The sequence below is a fragment of the Hemicordylus capensis genome, chromosome 3 (genome assembly GCF_027244095.1).
Source record: "Hemicordylus capensis ecotype Gifberg chromosome 3, rHemCap1.1.pri, whole genome shotgun sequence".
NCBI classification, from domain to species: Eukaryota; Metazoa; Chordata; class Lepidosauria; order Squamata; family Cordylidae; genus Hemicordylus; species Hemicordylus capensis.
Window position 1 is genome coordinate 351,442,331 of NC_069659.1, and position 19,810 is coordinate 351,462,140.

Here is a 19,810-nt window from a genome sequence, read left to right on the forward strand (position 1 = left end):
CGAGGGTGCCAACTACCTCCATGGGTTGCTAACCCATGGGGTACTGGGTTTTGTTGTTTCTGAAGTGTTCTGAGTATAGATTCTTTGGTAGCATATAAGATTTTCAATGACAAACCATGAATCCACTCTCATCTGCTAACCTTAAAGACACACAAACTTCAAAAATCACTTAAAAATCAGCCCTTTGCCCAATTCCTTTCAAATAATTCTGATAGCTACCTGGCCCCCCTTGGGCACTACCACCCACCACATTCTGCTCGTGGACACCCCTTTCCGCCCGACGTGAAGCTATACATTTGCTGACACCTCCATGCTTCTTTATGGAGAAAAACCTTAAAGTCGCGTAAACTTCAGAAATCACTTAAAAATCAGCCTTTTGCCCAATTCCTTTCAAATAATTCTCATAGCTTCCTTGCCCACCTTGGGAACTACCACACTCCACTCTAGGACACCCCTTTCTCCTCGACGTGAAGCTATACATTTGCTGCAATCCTCATTATTTTCTATGAGGAATTCCAAAATAATTTTAAAATTCACCAATAATCAGAGGAGTGTCCGATCGCCTTGGAACTTTGTGGACAGTAGGAACCCCTGGTTGTCTACCACTCACCCCACTTCTGTGTCCCTAGGTACTCCACAATAGGGGATATGGGCTGGTTCGGGTCCCATTATACCCTATGAGAAAAATAATTAAAAATATTTCAAATATTCATAAAAAATCATAGGGGTGTCCGATTGCTTCAGGGTTTGCATGGTTGTTGGCACCCATGGGTGCTCCACAATAAGGGATAATGGGCTGGTTCGTGTCCCATTATACCCTATGAGAAAAAAATAGAAATAATTTTCAAAAATTCATTAAAAATCGTACGAGTGTCCGATTGCTTTGGGGTTTGGGTGGCAGGTACCACTGGGTGCCAGCTACCATCCTACCAATTTTTGGATGTCCGAACCGGTTTGAAACGGTTCGAGTTTGAACCAAACCAGGAGGAGGTCTGAGCAAAACCAAAACCGAACCACCACCTCCTGGTTTGAATGTGGTTCGAATTCGAACCGAACCGGGCAAACTGGTTTTGTGCACATCCCTAATTCACCCATATGAACCTGCCATGGCCCTCCACTCATTGTCTCAGGCCCTGCTCATGACCCCGCCACGCACAAAGATCTAGTTGGCGGGGACTAGAGACAGGGACTTTTCAGTTGTGGACCCTTGGCTTTGGAACTCCCTTCATGAAGAGCTTCGCCATGCTCCCTCTCTCAGTGTTTTTAAAAAAGAACTTTAAAAGCTGCTTTTTAAAAAGAGGCTTTTTAATGCTTCATCTTTGGTTATATCTGGCAGGTTCTTTAGCTTTAGTTTTTATAATTCTCAATTTTTAGCTTTTAAAATAACTTTTAATTTGAAACTTAATTCTGATTGTAGGTTTAGCTGGGACTTTTAAGTTGTTTACTTAATTTGGTTTATTTTATTATTTTTATTTTACATTGTATCTATTTTATTGTTGTTGTGAGCTTCCCCAAGCAGAAGTGTACTGGAGGTGCGGGGTATAAATGTTTTAAATAAATAATAATAATAGAAATCTGACCCCAAGATAGAAGTGAATATATTCTCCAAATCAGTAACGTATCTTTTCTTTTTCTCCCACCTTCTAATTTTAATATGAAGGTTCCTACTTCTGTGAGCCAGCTTATCCTCAACATGTCTAAGTTGGAAAACCTCTTTTTCCTGGGTTGCAGAAACAATCCTTATTCTTTTGTAATCTATTGGTTTTTAATTAGTTTGAGTACTCTCTAATTGGTCTGAGTGTTGAGTGGCAGAGTTTTTTAGTTGCTTAATTTCTTTTAAATGTGCTTCTGTTTTTAACTGATCGTGTATCTCCTGACTTGTTTGCTGCAATTTGTGTGTGATTTCTTTGCTCAGATCTTGAAAGTTGGTTCTCAAACTGCAACTCTCCATACCTTACTCAGTTTATTGCATTCCTTGTTGTCACAACATGCTAACAAATAATTATTATAACTTTTTAAAAGGGGGGTATCAAATTATCAACAAAATGATCAATAAAGAAGATGGAGCATATAGGTTAATAGTTACCCAAATTTAATCAAAGGGCACAGTTACAAATTAGTTTAGTTATTCCAAATCAGCAACAATCATGGTTAATCAAAAGACAAATGCAATTACTCAAATAACTGGCTTAGCTGTGATCAAAGCCAGTTGAATAGCAAAGGTGCAGATCAGTTAATGCAGATAAACAGATTAACCAGAGTTAGTGGAAAAATAGAGTTGAACTGTAGTTTAACTCGGTTGTATCTAGTTGCCAGTGGTCACTCAGCTCATTAAAGCTGCAGTTCCAAGATGATAGTCGGTCAAGATTAATTGGAAAACACAGTTTTAAATTAATTCAAATATCCCAGATAAGCAGTAATAAATCTCAGTCAGTCAAGAGACTTGAAGGCTCTCCACATGAGCAGTGTGGAGGGCCATGAGGGCGTTTGCGGGGAAAGCAGGCTTGGCCCATTCTTCCCACACACAAGCAGTCAGCTCGCCCTGGGCAGCCGGATAGACCACCCACATGATTACTAGCTCCGTCATGGAGCCAGTTGGGGCAGCAGAGATCAGGGGCTTCTTGGCCCCTGGAAGTCTAGAATGCCCCGCGTGAGTGCGCGGGGCATTCTGGGGAGCCCCCGACCCCGGGAGGCTTGTTGTAGCCTCCTGGTCAGGGGTCTCCTCGTGAGTTGCTGCGGCGCAGAGCCATGCCGCAATGATACACGATCCAATAAACGGGGTTAGCAGAGCGCTCACTCAGCTAACCTTGTTTAAGGGGGAGAGGCATTTAGGGAGCTGTGTGGCTCTCGTGACAGCACATGACCAGGCGAAACCAGGCTAGGCTCCCTTAGGCCAGTTTCGCCTGGTCGTGAGAATAGCCTCATAATTTCAGTTCAATTTAAGCATTCTAAATCAAGAGTGATTAATCAAAGCTAATCTGAACATGAAGATGCTATTTTCCCTCAGAGGAATGGGTTGTATCTGCCCAGCATCCTTTGCGGATACAACCCATACCTCTGAGGAAAATGACCTTTCAGGTAAGTGCCAACGATTCACTCAGTTAATCTCTTCTGAATTAGGAGTAATCAGGATTAATTAACAAATGCAGTTGCAGATTAGTTCATTTGTTCCCAAACAGCAGAACATTCAGCTAGCCAGCCAATCGGGGATTTAAAGAGAATAAATTAAAGATGTTAAGCAAAGTAAATCAAACATCTCATTAGAGATTTACTGGATTTGTCTAGATGTTAATTATTAAGATTAGTCTTCTCTTTGATGAAACAACTTCACCACCAGAAATGCCCAGTAGGTATCCACAGAAATGGTAATTCCTCGATATACATCAGAAAACTATCATGCCAAGATCAAACACTACCTAGAAATATAAAATTGTACCTCCGAACTTGGGCAGCAACCCTGCACTAAATAATAATTTTTTAAAGCCAGATGCTTATTCTTCTAATTGTCCATTCAGACTCCTTAATTATACTCTCTTAAAATGAGTGGGGAAAGTAGGGGCACGCCTTGTGCATGCCAAGTGCACCGCTTGATGTGATTGGTGCAGTGTGCACCAAGGCACAATTTGGGCTGCTCCTATGTTTTTAAGGTAGCAGGCAGGAAAGATGGGGGTCCTCTTGCTCTTTCTCACATGCTGGTTCTTCTTATGCCCTCTGCTGGGCTGAGGAACCACACCAAACACTGCAGCCAGGATTGCTGAAGGGACGTAGCTGATAGAGCAAAAGGCTCCAACTTAGATTACTTTAAAAATGTCAAATGCTTTGAAAACCTGAGATTTAAGTCTTGCGCGCCACAGTCACTTCTCTTTTGGGGGTACTAGTGTATCTGAACGTGACACACTTGAAGGAATACCTATCAAATTCTTTTATACAAGGAGTTTTGAAAGGAAATTGCAAGTCTTCTCCCAACAGTCTAATTTGAAGATTATCTTAAGGTTTTCAATCACATTTGTAGCAATCGCAGTTGACTGTGGAAAGAAACATCTTTGAATGCCTTGTGCAAAGAGAAGAGTGTATCTGTATTTTTAATGAAGCTCAGATTATTATCTATTTCCAGGTTTTGATCTTGGATGAGGCAACGGCCGCCATGGATACGGAGACTGATTTGCTGATTCAGGAGACTGTCAGAGAGGCATTCGCAGACTGCACGATGTTGACAATTGCTCACCGCTTGCATACAGTCCTGGGCTCCGATCGGATCATGGTGCTGATGCAAGGCCAGGTGAGCAAGAAGTGAAGGCTCTTTTTTAAAAAAAATCCTTTGCCAGTTCATACAGATTAAGTGTCCTCAAACTGTTACAGTGCTTTCAAACTGAGACAAAATTCTGCAGCACGCATAAAATTTAAAAGGGATATTTTAATTAAAATTTGAACCACCTTTTGTAGATGTTATATAACTATGCTAAATAAATAAAAAATCTTGGAAGGGGAATCCAGTTTAAACACTAGACAACCTCCAAGCTATATAAAAGGGATTCAGCAATGAACCAATGGTCTTGAGATAATTCAACAACCTTCCTTAGAAGTCTGTCAGGAGCAACTGGACAGGTTCTTGGTGGGAACACTTTTAACATCTAGGGTAAGCTTTTCTAAAGGATGGGAACTGGACTATGATGTATTTGGATCCCTTTTCAACTTTGATTCTGTGTGCCATTTGGTTCAGTGCTGTGGTGTTGCTGAACATTCGTTTGTAAATGCTTGTTTGTAAATGGTGCTTGCTTTTTTTGTGATTTATTTAATGAACATAAACCACCCTTCTATATAAAATATTCACAAGGTGTTTATCTAACAAAAGGTATATAAGAATACATGACTATCGCTACCACTCCACACAGAATAAAACTGTGGATAAAACTGGCAGCAGTAACAATCTCTCAGGAGTTTGGGGAAAATAAAGCTGTCAAGTGCCTAAATGACAGCAGAGTGGATGCCAGGTGAACCTCCCAGAGGAGAGAATTCCATAATTGGGGCATCACAACTGAGGAAAGTTCTCTGCTCTCCAGTCATTCCCTGCTTCCCTCTTGACGGCAGGGGTACCTGGAGAAGGGGTCTCAGCACATGATTTGGCTGATGTGAAGGTGGCCATTATTTGGGCCCCAAGACATATTTTGTACTCTGCTAACAATCTCCCTGCTTCATTGGTTTTAGGTGGTGGAATTTGACACTCCATCAGCTCTCCTGTCGAATGAGAACTCCCGCTTCTATGCCATTTTTGCTGCTGCAGAAAACAAGATCGCTGTCAAGGGCTAGAATTCAGGGCAGTGTCACTTTAATTGGGAGGGTAATGCTCCCTGCCTGTGGCAGGCACCTCCTCTTCCTCCTCCATCTCCATGTTCCCCAAGCAGATTATTGCCTTTCCACCTTCTTAATTTTTAGCATTGTGAGTAAAGATTGACCTTTTAAAAAGAAAAAAAAGTACTGTAAAGAGGGTTCTTCACAGTTTTTATTATGGTATTTATTCCATATTCTTCTTACTAATTTTTGCTATTAAATGCACTCTACAAAATGGCTCAGGGAGCCAGGATTATAAATGTATCAAGAGGCCTATATTGAAGCTTTATACATGTAGCTATATCTCTATACAGAATTGTGTACATAGCCTATATTTACAGTGGAAATGTAAGCTGTTTATTTTATATTAAAATGAGCGCTGTGTTAATACCAGTGCATATTCTTTTCTATCATTTTGTGTACAGTTTATGGTACTGGGAATCTGGCTCTGGCCACACTGCACTGGACCCTGTTTTGTCTCTTGCAGTCAGTTTTCTCATAGTGCTGGATTTTTCCAGGTCTCCGGATGGAGGAAGAGCATCTGCAGTTGGGCCCTTCTGTGCCTGTGTCATTGTCTTGCACAGGGAGATATGGGCTCTGGTGATGCAACTGTCTGTATCACAACTGTCACACTCTCTGATGCGTTGCTAGGATGCTTGGAAGTAGTGGAAACTATTTCCCATTATTCTTTCCTGGAAAAGGGGAGTTTTTTGTGACTTTACAAATGGGGTCACCACGTGTTTGCCTCAGACACCTTAGAGCCCCGTTTTCACTCATCCTGGGTGCAATAAAAGGGATATGCTAGTGCTCTCTGTTGGTAGAGCTTGATTCGTCATTTGTTAGAAAGGAAATACAAACGCCTCCTGCCACATCATTATGAATAAGCGACAGCAGTGAGCATCCTTCCGGCTGGGATCCTGGTGCTGCCTGCAAAAGTCCTCATAACTTGCCTCTGCTGAATTATTGATCTAGAGATGCGAATGCTTCATTTGGAAAATTCTTCAGATACTTTGTAACAATTAACTCTTCACACGATGTGATAAGAGTGCAAACTTCCTTTCCTGCATATGTCTTAAAGTTATTGCCCTCTCCTCATCTGCAACTTTTTAGCAGGCTGCTGCTGATCAGGGTTTGACACTGGTGTGGGAAGTTTTATTTTCTTACTGTAAAGAGACCTACCTCAGGTTGCTGAGTCCTGTGTGGTACGTTACCATGGTTACTGTACTCCATCCCTGTTATATGGGACCAGTAGCCCAGGTGGGCATGGTCAGTCCTGTAATAGCTGTGACTTTTTAATTGGTCAGCGTTGCACATCTTTTTTGTGTGAGGGTGGGGGTGGGGTTGTCCAATTGGACGTTTTATAGCCTTAGCATGTTTGCAAAATGTCTTGTCAAGACAAAAATCCGAAAAAGTGAATAAAAACTATTTTGGGTTTGTAAACACTTGTGTGAAGTTTATTTCTTTGGGCCACAGAGGTCCCTTTTTAGTAGAGCATTTTGTTGCTTGTTTCATATATTTGCATATTGCCTGTAACAAAGGTCTCGAGGCAGCTCACAATCAGATAAAACTAAAGATCCAAAAATTTATAACACGTACAATTCAATTTTAAAACAATACATTAATAAAAAGATACGGAGGTAAGCCCCATTTCTGGCTAGACAATTCTGCAACTGGATACTTTGCACCAACTTGGTGAAGAAAGCAGCAGTTGACTGTATTGAGTCAACTTCCCTTTTTAAAAGCACCAAATGCCAGCACATTGGGGTACAGTATTTCCAAACTACACTGTAAAGCAGAGGTACAGAAAGCCATGTGTATCTGCAGGGTAACATTAATGTCATTTGTACAGTCAAAACCACCAGTCCTGAATCGGGGCTAGTACCACTTTAGCAGACAGGCAAGTTGCCCCGTTACTCTGTACAAATAATAGCTGGTACTTTGGTGTACGTTTTTTGGGACAAAACAGTCCATGCAATAACCATTGCATTGATTGGTACAAGCTGTGCTCTCTCTCCCCCCAGACTTCCTGCTTTGGCATTAGTGGCACAGGAGGATTAGCTAGGGCAGGTGAGGTGACAGGAGTAAAATGGGAGAATTAGGACTTGGAACCTGTAGCTGCAAGGGACCAAAGGGTTATTTGGTCGGCTTTGAGGCCTCCACAAGCAAAATGTTGTTCGGTCCACAGTGTACAGGTACAACAGGAAAAACCATGTGCACTGCAGAATAGTTCCTATAAAATAACTCCCAATAAGCTGAACAAATGAGCCAAACCCCATACAATACGGGAACATAGAAGAGGAAATAGAGAATCCTTCCACATCATAATGGATCATAAAATCCACACCCGAGGCACAAATGGAAATAAGATTATTATTATTATTATTACATTTATATCCCGCTCTTCCTCCAAGGAGCCCAGAGCGATGTACTACATACTTGAGTTTCTCTTTCACAACAACCCTGTGAAGTAGGTTAGGCTGAGAGAGAAGTGACTGGCCCAGAGTCACCCAGCAAGTCTCATGGCTGAATGGGGATTTGAACTCGGGTCTCCCTGGTCCTAGTCCAGCACTCTAACCACTAAACAACTTTGTTCGGTTCTGAATTTATTCTCCTGAGGGTCTTCTATTCACACTGATATCCCACCTTTCCTCTCCATCCAGAAGCCCAAAGAGCCTTACACTCAATTAAAAAATTAGCAAAATCAACATGAAGTCATGAACTAAGCTAAAAACATCAACTACAAAACAGACAAAATAACCAAAATTGACAGAGAGCATAAACCAAGACAAAAACCTGCCAGAAAGAGGTTTTTCCTTCCCCACTCCCCCTTTTCTTTTGCAGAAGATGATCTGATTGAATTTTACATGCCAGGAAATTCCACAGGCCGGGTGCCACAGCAGAAAAGGCCATTTTATGTTAGCTATAAGCAGACCATCTTATGGCAACTGAACATGCAAGAAAACCTCACAATGATTTTGGGTTGAGCAAATGCAGTTGAGGAGGGGTGGTCATAGGAAGCGGTCTTATACCAGGTCAGATCATAGGTCCATCTAGCTCAGTGTTTTCTACACTGGCTGGCAGTGGCTCTCCAAGAGTTCAGGCAGGAGTGTCTCCAAGCCCTACTTCATCCCTTAAGGGGAAATATCTAACAGCAGACAGTGCTGACATGTCACCCATCCAAATGCAAACTAGGGAGGACCCTGCTTAGCAAAGGGCACAGTTCATGTTTACTACTGAGCCACCTAATGGCGCAGCGGGGAAATGACTTGACTAGCAAGCCAGAAGTTGCCAGCGGTACTCTAATTTTTTTGCCTGTGTGCAGAATGAATTTTGTTCTGGGTGGCAGTATCTAGGCAGTGTGTGTGCTCATGCATTCAGAGTGGGGCCTTCCTGATTCAGCCTGAGCGGGATCTAAGATTAACTGTACGGACATCAAAAAAACATGTGAGAGAGAACACTGGTTGCCGGTTTGAATCCCTGCTGGTATGTTTCCCAGACTATGGGGGGGGGGGGAGGTTTATATTGGGCAGCAGCAATGCAGGAAGATGCTGAAAGGCATCTTCTCATACTGCATAGGAGATGGCAATGGTTACCCACTCATGTGTTCTACCAAAGACAACCACAGGGCTCTCTGGTCGCCAGGAGTTGACACCAACTCAACAGCACACTTTACTGTAAAACCAGCTCTCCTCCCCAAGTCCTATAAATCCTTCAAGTAGTAAGTCCTAAGCTATTGGGGCTGTATGGGTAGCAACCAGGACCTTGACTTGCACACACAGAGATTAACTTGACTTTTTTGAGGGGGTCTGTTATGATTTACTGTAATGTGCTGTGTTTTTACTGAATGTTTTAATCATTTGTTGTGAGCCCAGAGAACAATTTGTTATGGGGCGCCTAACAAAGATGATGACGATTGCCCAGTGCACATGATACAACAAAAGTGTTACAGGTACCAGTCAGTAGCCTGGCAGCTGCACTCTACACCAGTTGAAGTTTCTGAAGTCTTCAGGAGAATCCCAGCTTCTGGTCTAACCAGTATGTGGGTAACCACGGTCAGATCTGAGAGAGCTAGGGAAGGGGCACTGCTGGTTTTTTAAGATTATATTTTTCTGAGGGGGGTCACTCATCACTCTGTCATTACATTATATTTTTGTTCAGCTGTCTCCTCAAAGAAGGGAAAAGACACTCTGTGCATGCTCTATGGCATCTCAGACTTCAGTTTAAACATGAATCCACCCATCTCTCTCTCTCTCTGAGCAAGACACAGAAGCACTGAGGCCGAGGTGCTGAACATTATTTTATTTTAAAAACAGTCTTCCAATATAATTAAAATTGAATAGGTGTAGAGCTTTTATCCCTGAATAAGGGAAGGTCTGTATCTCAAAGGTTATCGCAGAGCTGGAGATGATCCAAGCTGCAGGACTAAACGCTCATCATGGGAACTGGAATGATCGGTCTGGGATTGTCCTTACAAGTGTCCGGATCTCATCATAGCCGCAGAAACGGCAGAACCCATTAGCCACATGCTGGAGAGCGGCCTGGTTATAGGAAAAGTTTGCTTCTCTCCTCCCTGGCGCTTGTCAAACGGGAAATCCCCGCCTCCCTCCAGGAATATCTATTTTTCCAGATTCCTAAATGCAAGCATTAGAGAGAGGGGAAAAGATTCGTGTTGCTCTGGTTGTCCTTTGCAAGCATTCACACGAATCTTTCATTACCAGTGGGTTCTGCCTATTTTAATTCCCTACTGCTGCTATTAAGAATTTGTTCTACAAACAAATCTCCAACACTTGGGGGTACCACCAATGACGACTGAAAAGCCCAAAGCCCCTCAGCTCGTACTACACACAGCGGCGGCTGTTGTTGTTGCCACCACCCGATGACTTGCGAGCTCCCCCGGTAAGCAAACCCTGGCCTGGCCATATCTTTATTTTATTGCTTTTTTAGGCCGGCCTTACATCCACCTTTACGGTAAATTTAAGAGGTAATTTAAGTCAATAACGGCGGTGCTGACACACGAGCACGAAACATCATCCCGGTGAAAGCGGTTTGAGATCATATTCTGCCTTTTATTTCCTAACAAACTGTAAAGCGCCGAGGGCGATGAAATCCTCCAAAGGGGGAATATCCAATTTTCGATTCGGAACTAGCTGGGCAAGAGGCGCAGCTGTGCAAGGAGGGAGGGGAGCCCGAGTCCCTTTGCGCAGGGGCGGAATGGAAGGAGAGAGAGCCCGGTGGAGGCGGGGTGAACGAAGGGGCGCCTTATTAATCCGGTCCCGCTCCGGTTTAAACAGAGCTCCTCCCCACCACTCACCAAGCCGCCGTGCTGGGAAGGGAAATCTCCCGAGAAGAAGGCCTTCCCCCCGGAGCACGAGGCAGGCGGTTCCGCGGCCCCGCCGACAGGCAGACGGGCTCCCCCTGGCGGCCGGTACCGGCGGCCTCCTCGCTCTGGGCCACCGCCTGCTTCTCTCTGGCGCCCCGCAGCGGCCGAGGCGTCCGCGCCGCGGCGGTGTGTGCCTTGCACGGCCGGCCCCGGCGGCGCTGCTCCGCACTGGGCAGGGTTGGGCCGGGCGGGCCGGGCCTCTCCGTGGTGGTGGCGCGGGCGAGCCAGCGCGGCCTTCCCGCGCCGCCGCCGCCGCCGCCTGCCTGAGCCATCCGCTGCGCCGGAGTCTCCGCTGCCGCCGGCCCATGGATTTCACATAGCCTCCCGGCTGCCCGGGCTCCGGCTGCTGCCTGCATGGCGGCCCCCCCGGACGTGGCTTCGGCCTCCAGCTCGTCGCTCTTCCGCCTCCGCCACCTCCGCCTGGGGCTGGAGCTGCGGCCCGACGCCCAGGCCTTGGCCGGCTGCTTGGTGCTGGAGCTCTGCGCCCGCCAGGCGCTCCCCCGGGCCGGCAGCAGCGGCAGCCCCGGCGCCCTGGTGCTGGACGCGCACCCGGCCTTGCGAGTGGCCTCGGTGGGCTTCCGCACTCTCCAGGACGGCGAGAAACGCTGCGGCTTCGTCTTCCCCGCCGCCGCCGCCGCCGCCTCTTCCTCGGGGGGAAGCGGCAGGACGAGCCCCCAGGGCCAGAAGGGCGGAGGCAGCGGCGAGGAGGAGAAGCGGGGCGCCCGCCCCAAGTGCCCCGCTTGGGACCCCCTTTCCGCCCCCTCGTCCCTCTCCTCTTCCTCCTCCTCCTCTTCCTCGGAGGGTCCAGAGCCCCTCCCGCCCCACTGCCCCCCTCGGGCAGGCTGCCCCTCCCCCAGCGTGCCCCTCTCGGACCCCCACCCCCACTGCCCCCTCAGCACCCCCAGCGCCCTTTCGGCCTCGGGGCCCGCACCCCCAGCCCTGGCGGACCTTGAGCCGGCCCGCTGCTGCCCCCTCAGCTCCCTGGCTGGCCCCCACCATGGGCCCTCCTCTGCGGTGCCTCCTCGCCCCCACCGGGGCTGCCCCCCTGTCCTCCTGGGTGGCCCCCTCACTGCTGCCCCCGCGGCCGGTGCTGATGCCCTCTGCCTAGACCCCAAGGCCTGTGGGGCTGGCCGGCGATCCCCTCTGGCTGCCCCAGCCAGCCCTGCCCTGAACCACTTGGCCTGCTCCTTCCCCGACTTCCCTCTGGCCCCGGAGATGGCTCCTCCACCCATCCCCACCTTCCCGGGCCCTTCTGCTGCCTCCCCAGCCCCCTGCCCACTTATGTTCAGGGTGGACCCCTTCACGGACTACGGCTCGTCCCTCACCATCTCCTTGCCTTCCTGCCTGGAGCCTCGCCAGCCCTTCCAGATCATCATCCGCTACACCACCGTGGATGCGCCGGCCGTAAGTCTGCCTTGCGGGGCCTTCTCTCTTGTGGCCCCAAAGGCTGGATTTGTGGGGCGGGGAGGGGGGCTGTGGTGCAAAGCGGCCTTGGATGGCCTACCAAGCCAGCAAAGTAAAGGTGGGTGGTGCAAAGCTGGCTGTTCTTGGAGGGGCGGGGGCCTCTATGCTACAGCAGAAGACAGATGTCAAAATGTGGCTTGGTGGTCTGTTAATTAGCTATTTAATTAATAATTACATTTGTGACTTGCTGCTCTCCCACGATAGATCGACCTAGAAGGGGTGTACCCGGATGGTCTCCCATCCAGGTGCTGACCAGACTCAGCCCTGCTTCTCTTCATAGGAACATAGGAAGCTGCCATGTACTGAGTCAGACCATGCATTGGTCTATCTAGCTCAGTATTGTCTTCACAGACTGGCAGCAGCTTCTCCAAGGTTGCAGGCAGGAATCTCTCTTAGCCCTATCTTTGGAGAAGCCAGGGAGGGAACTTGAAACCTTCTGCTCTTCCCAGAGTGGCTCCATCCCCTAAGGGGAATATCTTGCAGTGCTCACACTTCTAGTCTCCCTTTCATATGCAACCAGGGCAGACCCTGATAAGCTATGGGGGCAAGTCATGCTTGCTACCACCAGACCAGCTCTTCTCTCTTTATTGCGTCTGTATTATGGAATAAAATGGGGGCGGGGAAGACAACCCTGTATGCTGCCCTGAGCTCCCCATAGGATGAAGAGTAGGATGTAAATGTAATAAATAACAAAAAATGTTGTCAACTTGAAATGTGCCTTAGAAAGCATCCCAGAATCCTCTGCAATATGTAGAAGTTTCATGGCAGGCAGATCTGTGTGGTGGGTCTGGTGCCTAACCCTTCTTTTTAGCCTCTACACACTGGCACTTTTTCTGTTACAGAGCAACTCTTCCTGTGCTAATTGCAAACACTGCCTTACCTAGAACCAACATGCAACTACAATGCATATAACAATAAATAAGAATGGAACTGCCATGTCCAGGGGCAATACACCACTGATTGTCAAATGCTGTGAACAAATGAGATGGTGATGGATGGCTATCATGTTCTCCTTGTGGACTTCCCAAAAGCGTGCAGTGGGATTCAGTTGAATGCATTCAACTTAGGTCTGATCCAGATAAGCATTACCAAAATTTTGCTTTTTATGTTTTGAAAGAAGGTGGACATGGTGACGTATTACATTTATCTCTTTTTTAAAAAATAAAAATAAAAAAATCAGTGCAGTTTTCTCCACCATGAGTTTGGCACAATATGGCTCGAGGCTGTTTGCCCCAAATATCTGTACTTGCTTATCTCACCCTGGTTTTTGCTGGCTTCTAAACTGTCTTTGGATAAACAGAATTTTTCTTATTAGAATAATACTTTGTTGGTTCAGTTCTGTGCCTGGAACAGTTTTGTTTCAGATGGATTAATAGATGAAGTTACCCTAGCTACTTCAAAGCCTCTTCTATAGCCCAAGAAGGAGTGTGTATTTGGTTTGGATCAATGTCTTTTTGCAGCATAGAGGCTGAGTTTTACAGTATCACGAGATTGTAATTTTCCATGCAGAGTTTAACCCAAAAGGTTGTTGATGTTCCAGTCTTCTGTTTCCAGTATTACTCAGATTATTATTATAATAACTTTTAGATCTATTATTGCATCCCATCCTGTCTGTTTTAGTCGGGTAGCAATGTAAGCGCATTAAAAAAAATCATTGAAACTTTACCACTTCAAAATAAATTTTGAATATTCCCCCCTCCCAAATTAATCAGCATGGCAGATTGTTTTGGTAACATCTGCTGAATTAGTTCCTTAAGCCCATTGTCATTTAGTTTAAGATATCTCTAGCAGTGTTCCCTCCGTGCCAGATGTCAACTCCCATAATTCCCAAGTAAAGGCCATTGCAGCTGGGGATGCTGGGAATTGTAGTCAACAACATCTGGGAATCCCTGTTAGAGGGAACACTGATCTCTAGGTCCTTTGAGACATGAATGAGACATGAAAAAATATGTAGAAATTGAGTCTGCCTCTAGGCTGCAAGCAAGGTATATTGAATTACCTTGATTGCTGTCCAAAGGGAGGCTCAGTTCTTACATATTCTTTCATATCTCACTAGGTTTGTTGGTTTGTTGGTTTGTTTTTATTGTTAAGTTTATATACCGCCTTTCATTAAAAACAATCCCAATTCTTTGCTTAAAGAATTTAAGCAAATTGTGTGCTGATTACATTTGTTTCAGTGATCAGTTGCATCTCTGTAGAAGTATTAAGATATAATATGTCAATGTTAAAATATAATTTTAGTGTTTGAAGGGACTTCTGGAGGTCTTCTAGTCCCCCTCTGTTTGATACAGGAATATGCTACAATAACCATTACATATGACTGTACAGCCTCTGCTTGAAAACCTTCAGTGGAGCCCATCACTGCACAAGGGAGACTGTTTCCCTGTTGAACAGCTCTTGCAATTTAGCCTGAATCAGGGGTTCCCAACCTGTGGTCTTCCTCCAAGGAGCTCAGAGCGGTGCACATGCTTATTTTTATCTTCACAACAATCCTGTGAGGTAGGTTAGGCTGAGAGAGACATGACTGGCCCAGAGTCACCCAGCGAGTTTCATGGTTGAATGGGGATTCGAACTCGGGTCTTCCTGGTCCTAGTCCAACATTCTAACCACTACAGCTCCCATTATCCCCCACTACAGTGGCTGTGTTCAGGGTGTCGTTCAGCAACAACTGGAGGACCGCAGGTGGGGAATCCCTGGCCTTAATTTGCTTCCTTCAACCATTTAGTCTAGTCCTGTCCTCAGAAGCAAGAGTGCAAGTCAGAGTATTGGGGTGCAAGCTGAAGGAATTAAAGTCTGAGAAGTTGGGTAGATGATGAAATAGCAAATTTAATAACACAATTCTGTTCTGTGGGAAATGGTTTCTAAAAAACACTTTGATATTGAGATGCTTGCAAACTCACAGAAATGGTTTGCATTACACTACTAATAAAATATGTATTTAAAAATATTTATACCCTGCTCCTCCAGTACATTATTGCTTGGGGCAGCTAGTAACGACTAGCCCCCTCTATTTCCTTCCTTTTCCTCATTTCAAACACATGGGGCCTTTTTACTTTTATTGTGAGTAGGTAAGCCTGAGAGAATGGGCTGGACTTTCACAGCTTTAGAAGCACGCATTCATATATGGTAGGAGGATATCTTAATTTCTTTCTCTTTTTGTGATAATCTGGTAGAGAGTAATTTTTATTTAATTATTTAAATCGATTTGAATTTCCCAGCTGTGTGACTTGCTACTAAACCCCTGATCTTGTTGTGGTGCTTCCTTGACAAGTCATGCTCGTCCATCAGGTTACACAAAGAATGTCCTTTTCTCTGTGCAGCAGCGTGGAAGGTTGCCCATGGTCAGCTGGAGACCTCTGTGCCATTTCGCTCGAGATGTTGTCATCGCTCTGAATTCACTTCTTTCTATTTCCGTGTGCTCCTCCCCACAGTTCTGCTGTGTGGGATGGACATTTGATGAATGTTTTTAGTTTTGTTTTTCCCTTTCGTGCTGATTGGTACAGAGCAGGGATTTTGGAGAGGCTCCTACTTGGAAGAAGCCCAAGAATATGACACCTTGGTTTGTAGCCTTGACTAGAAAAATATTTCAGATTAGCAAGATGAAGGGCATCTTTCCATTCTGAAGTGTGGCCCAGTGTGCCAGAGTGAGCTTGGAATTTTCAAACATGCAAATAGGGTAGAGTCTGATTTCAGGACTTTAGCGTTCCATCTGTTGAACTACAACTCCCATCATCCCCTGTCTCAGTGACCCATAGCCGGGGATGATGGGAGTTGTAGTCCAACAGCAGCTGGAGGGCCAAAGCTGTGCAGCCCTGGGATAGAAGCAGAGGGATGAGGGGAAAGGTTGATCTGGTTCAAGAGTGTCTGTGGAAAGAGCCTTTCTTGGGCAGATCTTTGAGTTGTTGTGTTCCGTATTAAGATTAAATCTTGGATTGCGGGAGAAATGATGTTAAAATGTGTTTGGGGCCATGCAAGTGTGTGTTCAACTCCCAAGTATGTGTTGTGACTGCCAAGAGTTTTGGTGATGAAAGCTTGGTGGAAGCAGCATTCAGTGTGCTGACAGCGAAACAGGGTGTGCAATGCGTGTAGACCCTTGATAAGTGGCTCATCTGCAGAGCTGTATCCAGTGGGGAGAGTCTTACTGCTCCAGTGCAGAAATGTGGCAAGACTGCTCGGCCAGGGCTGTGGGTTGGCCAGGTCAGGCATGAGCCCAGGCCCACCCACCCCCCCATCCAGCAGCCCAGGCCTGCTCACCTGGCCAACCCCTGTGCCATCGTCTTGGGTTGCTGCTGTGCCCCTTGGCACCCCCAAGCCCCTTTGCCATGCTGCAGCTGGAGAGTGCCCGCCTGTGCAGAGGGCAGGAGAGGCTGCTACGCCGATCTTGACATCTGCGGCCGCTTCCCCTCTTCCTGTCCTCTCCACTGGCCAGTGGGCTTGCTCCCCAAAAGGATGCAAGGAGACGGGGACCTTTGGGGAGCAAAGCCCTGGTTGGCAGGAGAGCAGTGGCGTAGGGAAGACATAGGCGGCCTGTCGGGCAGCCCCCCCCCCCAGTGGTGCTGGTGCCAGTATTATGCCCCCCGACCCAGCAGCCTACAGGGGGGCTGCCTGCCCCTGCCAGTCAGCTGGCCTCTGTGCATGTGCAGAGGCCAGCTGAGTGACCAGCATGGCTGCCAAGTGCTGTGCCGACCACAAATGCCCGCCATGCATGCCTGCTCAGAGGCCAGCTGAGTGGGAGGCGGAAGCAGCCTTCCGTGGACTGCTGGGTCAAGGCGTGCGCTGCCGCCGCCGCGGGGCCGATGTGAAGAGAGGGGCAAACCCAGAGGCAAGGCAGCACGGCTTTTGGGGACTCGTGTGGCCTCTTAGAGCTCCGCCCCTGTCGGAGAGGGAGGCGTTGCTGCTGAAGGACTTGCAAATGGCGGCTGCCGCTCTCCTTTTTCCCATAGCGGGAAGGAGCTGCCTCCCCCACTGCAGGATCCTTGAGTGCCGGGTGCTTCTGCCCTTGGAGGATGGGGCGGGGGGAGGAGAAGCTGCTACTCTCCCCCCCCACCACTGCTTCCCAGCAAACTGGGGGTGGGGGGTGGGTGCAAGCTCGTGGTGTGGTGGTGCTGTGGCCACCTCTTGCCCCAGGGCCCAGTGAGAGCTTCCAAAGTGGTTGCCAGGCACCATGGTAAGTCACCACTTGGCAAATGGTTGTGTGTGTGTATCTGCCCAGTGTGAGCAGGTCCTGCTCTGTTGTATGTGCCTTGGCTTTCTGCGTAAGCCTCATGCTTACTGCCGCTCTTGTTCCGAGCATTGCAGCCAGTTGTTTCTAGGGGCATGTTTACATATCACGTGATCAAGAACCAGTGTGGTTAGAGTGTTGGGCCAGGAGTTGAGGGACCCACATTCGACTCTCCACTCGTCCTGGGGTTTGCTGGTTGACCAGGCGCTGTCGCTCAGCCTAACCTGCCTCACAGGGTTGTTGTGAGGATAAAATGAAAGTTGGAGGAAAGCCTTGGATGCTGCCCTGAGTTCCTTGGAGGAGAGGCATGGAACCAATAGTGATATACTCCAGGGGTTCTCAACTTGTGGTCCTCCAGATTTTGCTGAACTCCAACTCCCTGCACCCCCAGCCACAATAAATTGGGCACCCCAGTGCAGCAGATTCCAGTTTGCCACACTTGGTAAGGGCAAGCAGAGAACGCTTTCTCTCCCCCCACCCAGCTCCCCCATTTCTGAACGAGGTAATAACAACAGGAAGAGGTTTCTTCTTCTGCTACGTGAGCAAAGAGTAGTTGCCACAATATCAAACACAGAGGAAAAGAGGATTATTTTGACTTCTCAAGTCCTGGCACACAACTACAGGAAGAACATGAAATGGGGAAAAAATAACATTCAATTCCAGGAAAACAAAGCTGGAAATGCACTAAGAAAAGTCCTGGGCCAGGAGGAGGGAAACTGCAGTGGGGCCAAGAGGGCTGGTCTGGAGGGGAAAGCCATTGAGTGGCAAGCCATCTGGGCAGGGGTAGTGTCATATCTGTGGACGAAGCAGTGACCAGGAGAGCTACTCTTGTGGCAGCAAGCATGAATTGTCCCCTTTGCTAAACAGGGTCTACTCTGGTTTGTATTTGAATGGGAGACTACATGTAAGTGCTGTAAGATATTCCCTTTCAGGGGTGGGGCCGCTCTGGGAAGAGCATCTGAAGGTTCCAGGTTCCCTCCCTGGCAGCATCTCCAAGATAGGGCTGAGAGAGACTCCTGCCTGCAACCTTGCAGGAGCCGCTGCCAGTCTGTGAAGACAATACTGAGCTAGATGGACCAAGGGTCTGACTCAGTATCTGGCAGCTTCCTTTGTTCCTAGGTACTCGGTTGGTGCTCAGTGCATGTTGGTTTATCAAGCTTACTGCCTCGTCTCTGCAAAATGGCTGCAAAGTAAAACAAATAATTAAAACATGCTTGTTTTAAAAAACCCCACTTGGAATCCTGTAAGGATAGTAAAATCCATATAAAGTTGAGCTTGGAGCCATCAGCACTCCTACTTTAAAAAGGCTTTTTGCTTGCTGGCTAAAAGTGTAGAAGGGTCGGGCTCCCCGGGGAGGGCACCCAATCCATGAAGTTCTAACTTGGGGCATGCGGTGGAAGGCCACAGCTGAGGCTCTGAGATGAGGGGAAGGAACCTCCAGGACAGGCATGGCCAGCCTGAGGCTCTCCGCCTGGGGGGGCTGCAACTCCCCATCATCGCCAGCTGCATCTCCCACCAGCTGGGGAGTCTCCCGCCAGCCATGCCTGGTATAGGAAGAAGGTGCTCCCCAAGGCATGTTGATCGTAGTGATACTGACGAACGAGTGTGCTCTCAGTTCACCTTTACCAAGAGCTGGGTCTTGTGGTAGCAAGCATGACTTGTCCCCATAGCTAAGCAGGGTCCACCCTGGTTGCATATGAATGGGAGACTTGAAGTGTGAGCACTGCAAGATATTCCCCTCAGGAGATGGAGCAGCTCTGGGAAGAGCGGAAGGTTTCAAAGTTCCCTCCCTGGCATCTCCCAAGATAGGGGGGAGAGAGAGAGTCCTGCCTGCAACCTTGGAGAAGTCGCTGCCAGTCTGTGAAGACAATACTGAACTAGATAGACCAATGGTCTGACTCAGTTATGGCAGCTTCCTATGTTCCTATAAATGCATTTTTGACATTCTCCCCTCGCTCATCGGTTTTTCTCATGTATCCCTTCTTCTTTTCTCCTCAGATCTGGTGGCTGGATCCAGAGCTGACCTATGGCAATTCCAAGCCCTTTGTCTTCACCCAAGGCCACTCGGTGTGCAACCGCTCCTTCTTCCCCTGCTTTGACACCCCGTCTGTGAAATGTACCTACTCTGCCATTGTCAAGGTAGAGAGCCAGTCACAGAGACCATTTCTTCGGGCCTAGAGGAAACTAATTTGGGCTGTTCCGTTGGTCCTTCTGAGCAGGCTTTCTTCAGATATGTCGCACATCTGAGTGTTGGAATAGGTCTAGGAGGACTCTCTCAAATCCCCATTTGGCCATATATTTATTCAAAATATGTATGCCCTGCCCCTCCAGTACACTACTGCTCATGGCAGCTGTGGACAGAATCTCTGTGGTCTACTGATATGAGTTACATTTACAAAACCAGAGAATCTCTTCAT

General features: G+C 47.4%; 2 protein-coding genes across 10 annotated transcripts in view; both read left to right on the forward strand.

Moving 5' to 3' along the window:
* Positions 1–5,741, forward strand: part of ABCC5 (ATP binding cassette subfamily C member 5) — a 91,229-nt gene extending 85,488 nt beyond the window's left edge. For all 8 annotated transcript variants that reach the window (XM_053309569.1, XM_053309561.1, XM_053309564.1 and 5 more), the window contains 2 exons: positions 4,115–4,279; positions 5,206–5,741. In XM_053309569.1, coding sequence (XP_053165544.1) covers positions 4,115–4,279; positions 5,206–5,307 — 267 coding nt within the window. In that variant the 3' untranslated portion in view covers positions 5,308–5,741. The remainder of the gene's footprint in view (positions 1–4,114; positions 4,280–5,205) is intronic.
* A 5,177-nt stretch (positions 5,742–10,918) lies between these two features.
* The window catches only part of RNPEPL1 (arginyl aminopeptidase like 1), a 28,717-nt gene continuing 19,825 nt past the window's right edge, over positions 10,919–19,810 (forward strand). For both annotated transcript variants that reach the window (XM_053309570.1, XM_053309571.1), the window contains exons 1-2: positions 10,919–12,112; positions 19,392–19,532. In XM_053309570.1, the coding sequence (XP_053165545.1) occupies positions 11,063–12,112; positions 19,392–19,532 (1,191 nt within the window). In that variant the 5' untranslated portion in view covers positions 10,919–11,062. The remainder of the gene's footprint in view (positions 12,113–19,391; positions 19,533–19,810) is intronic.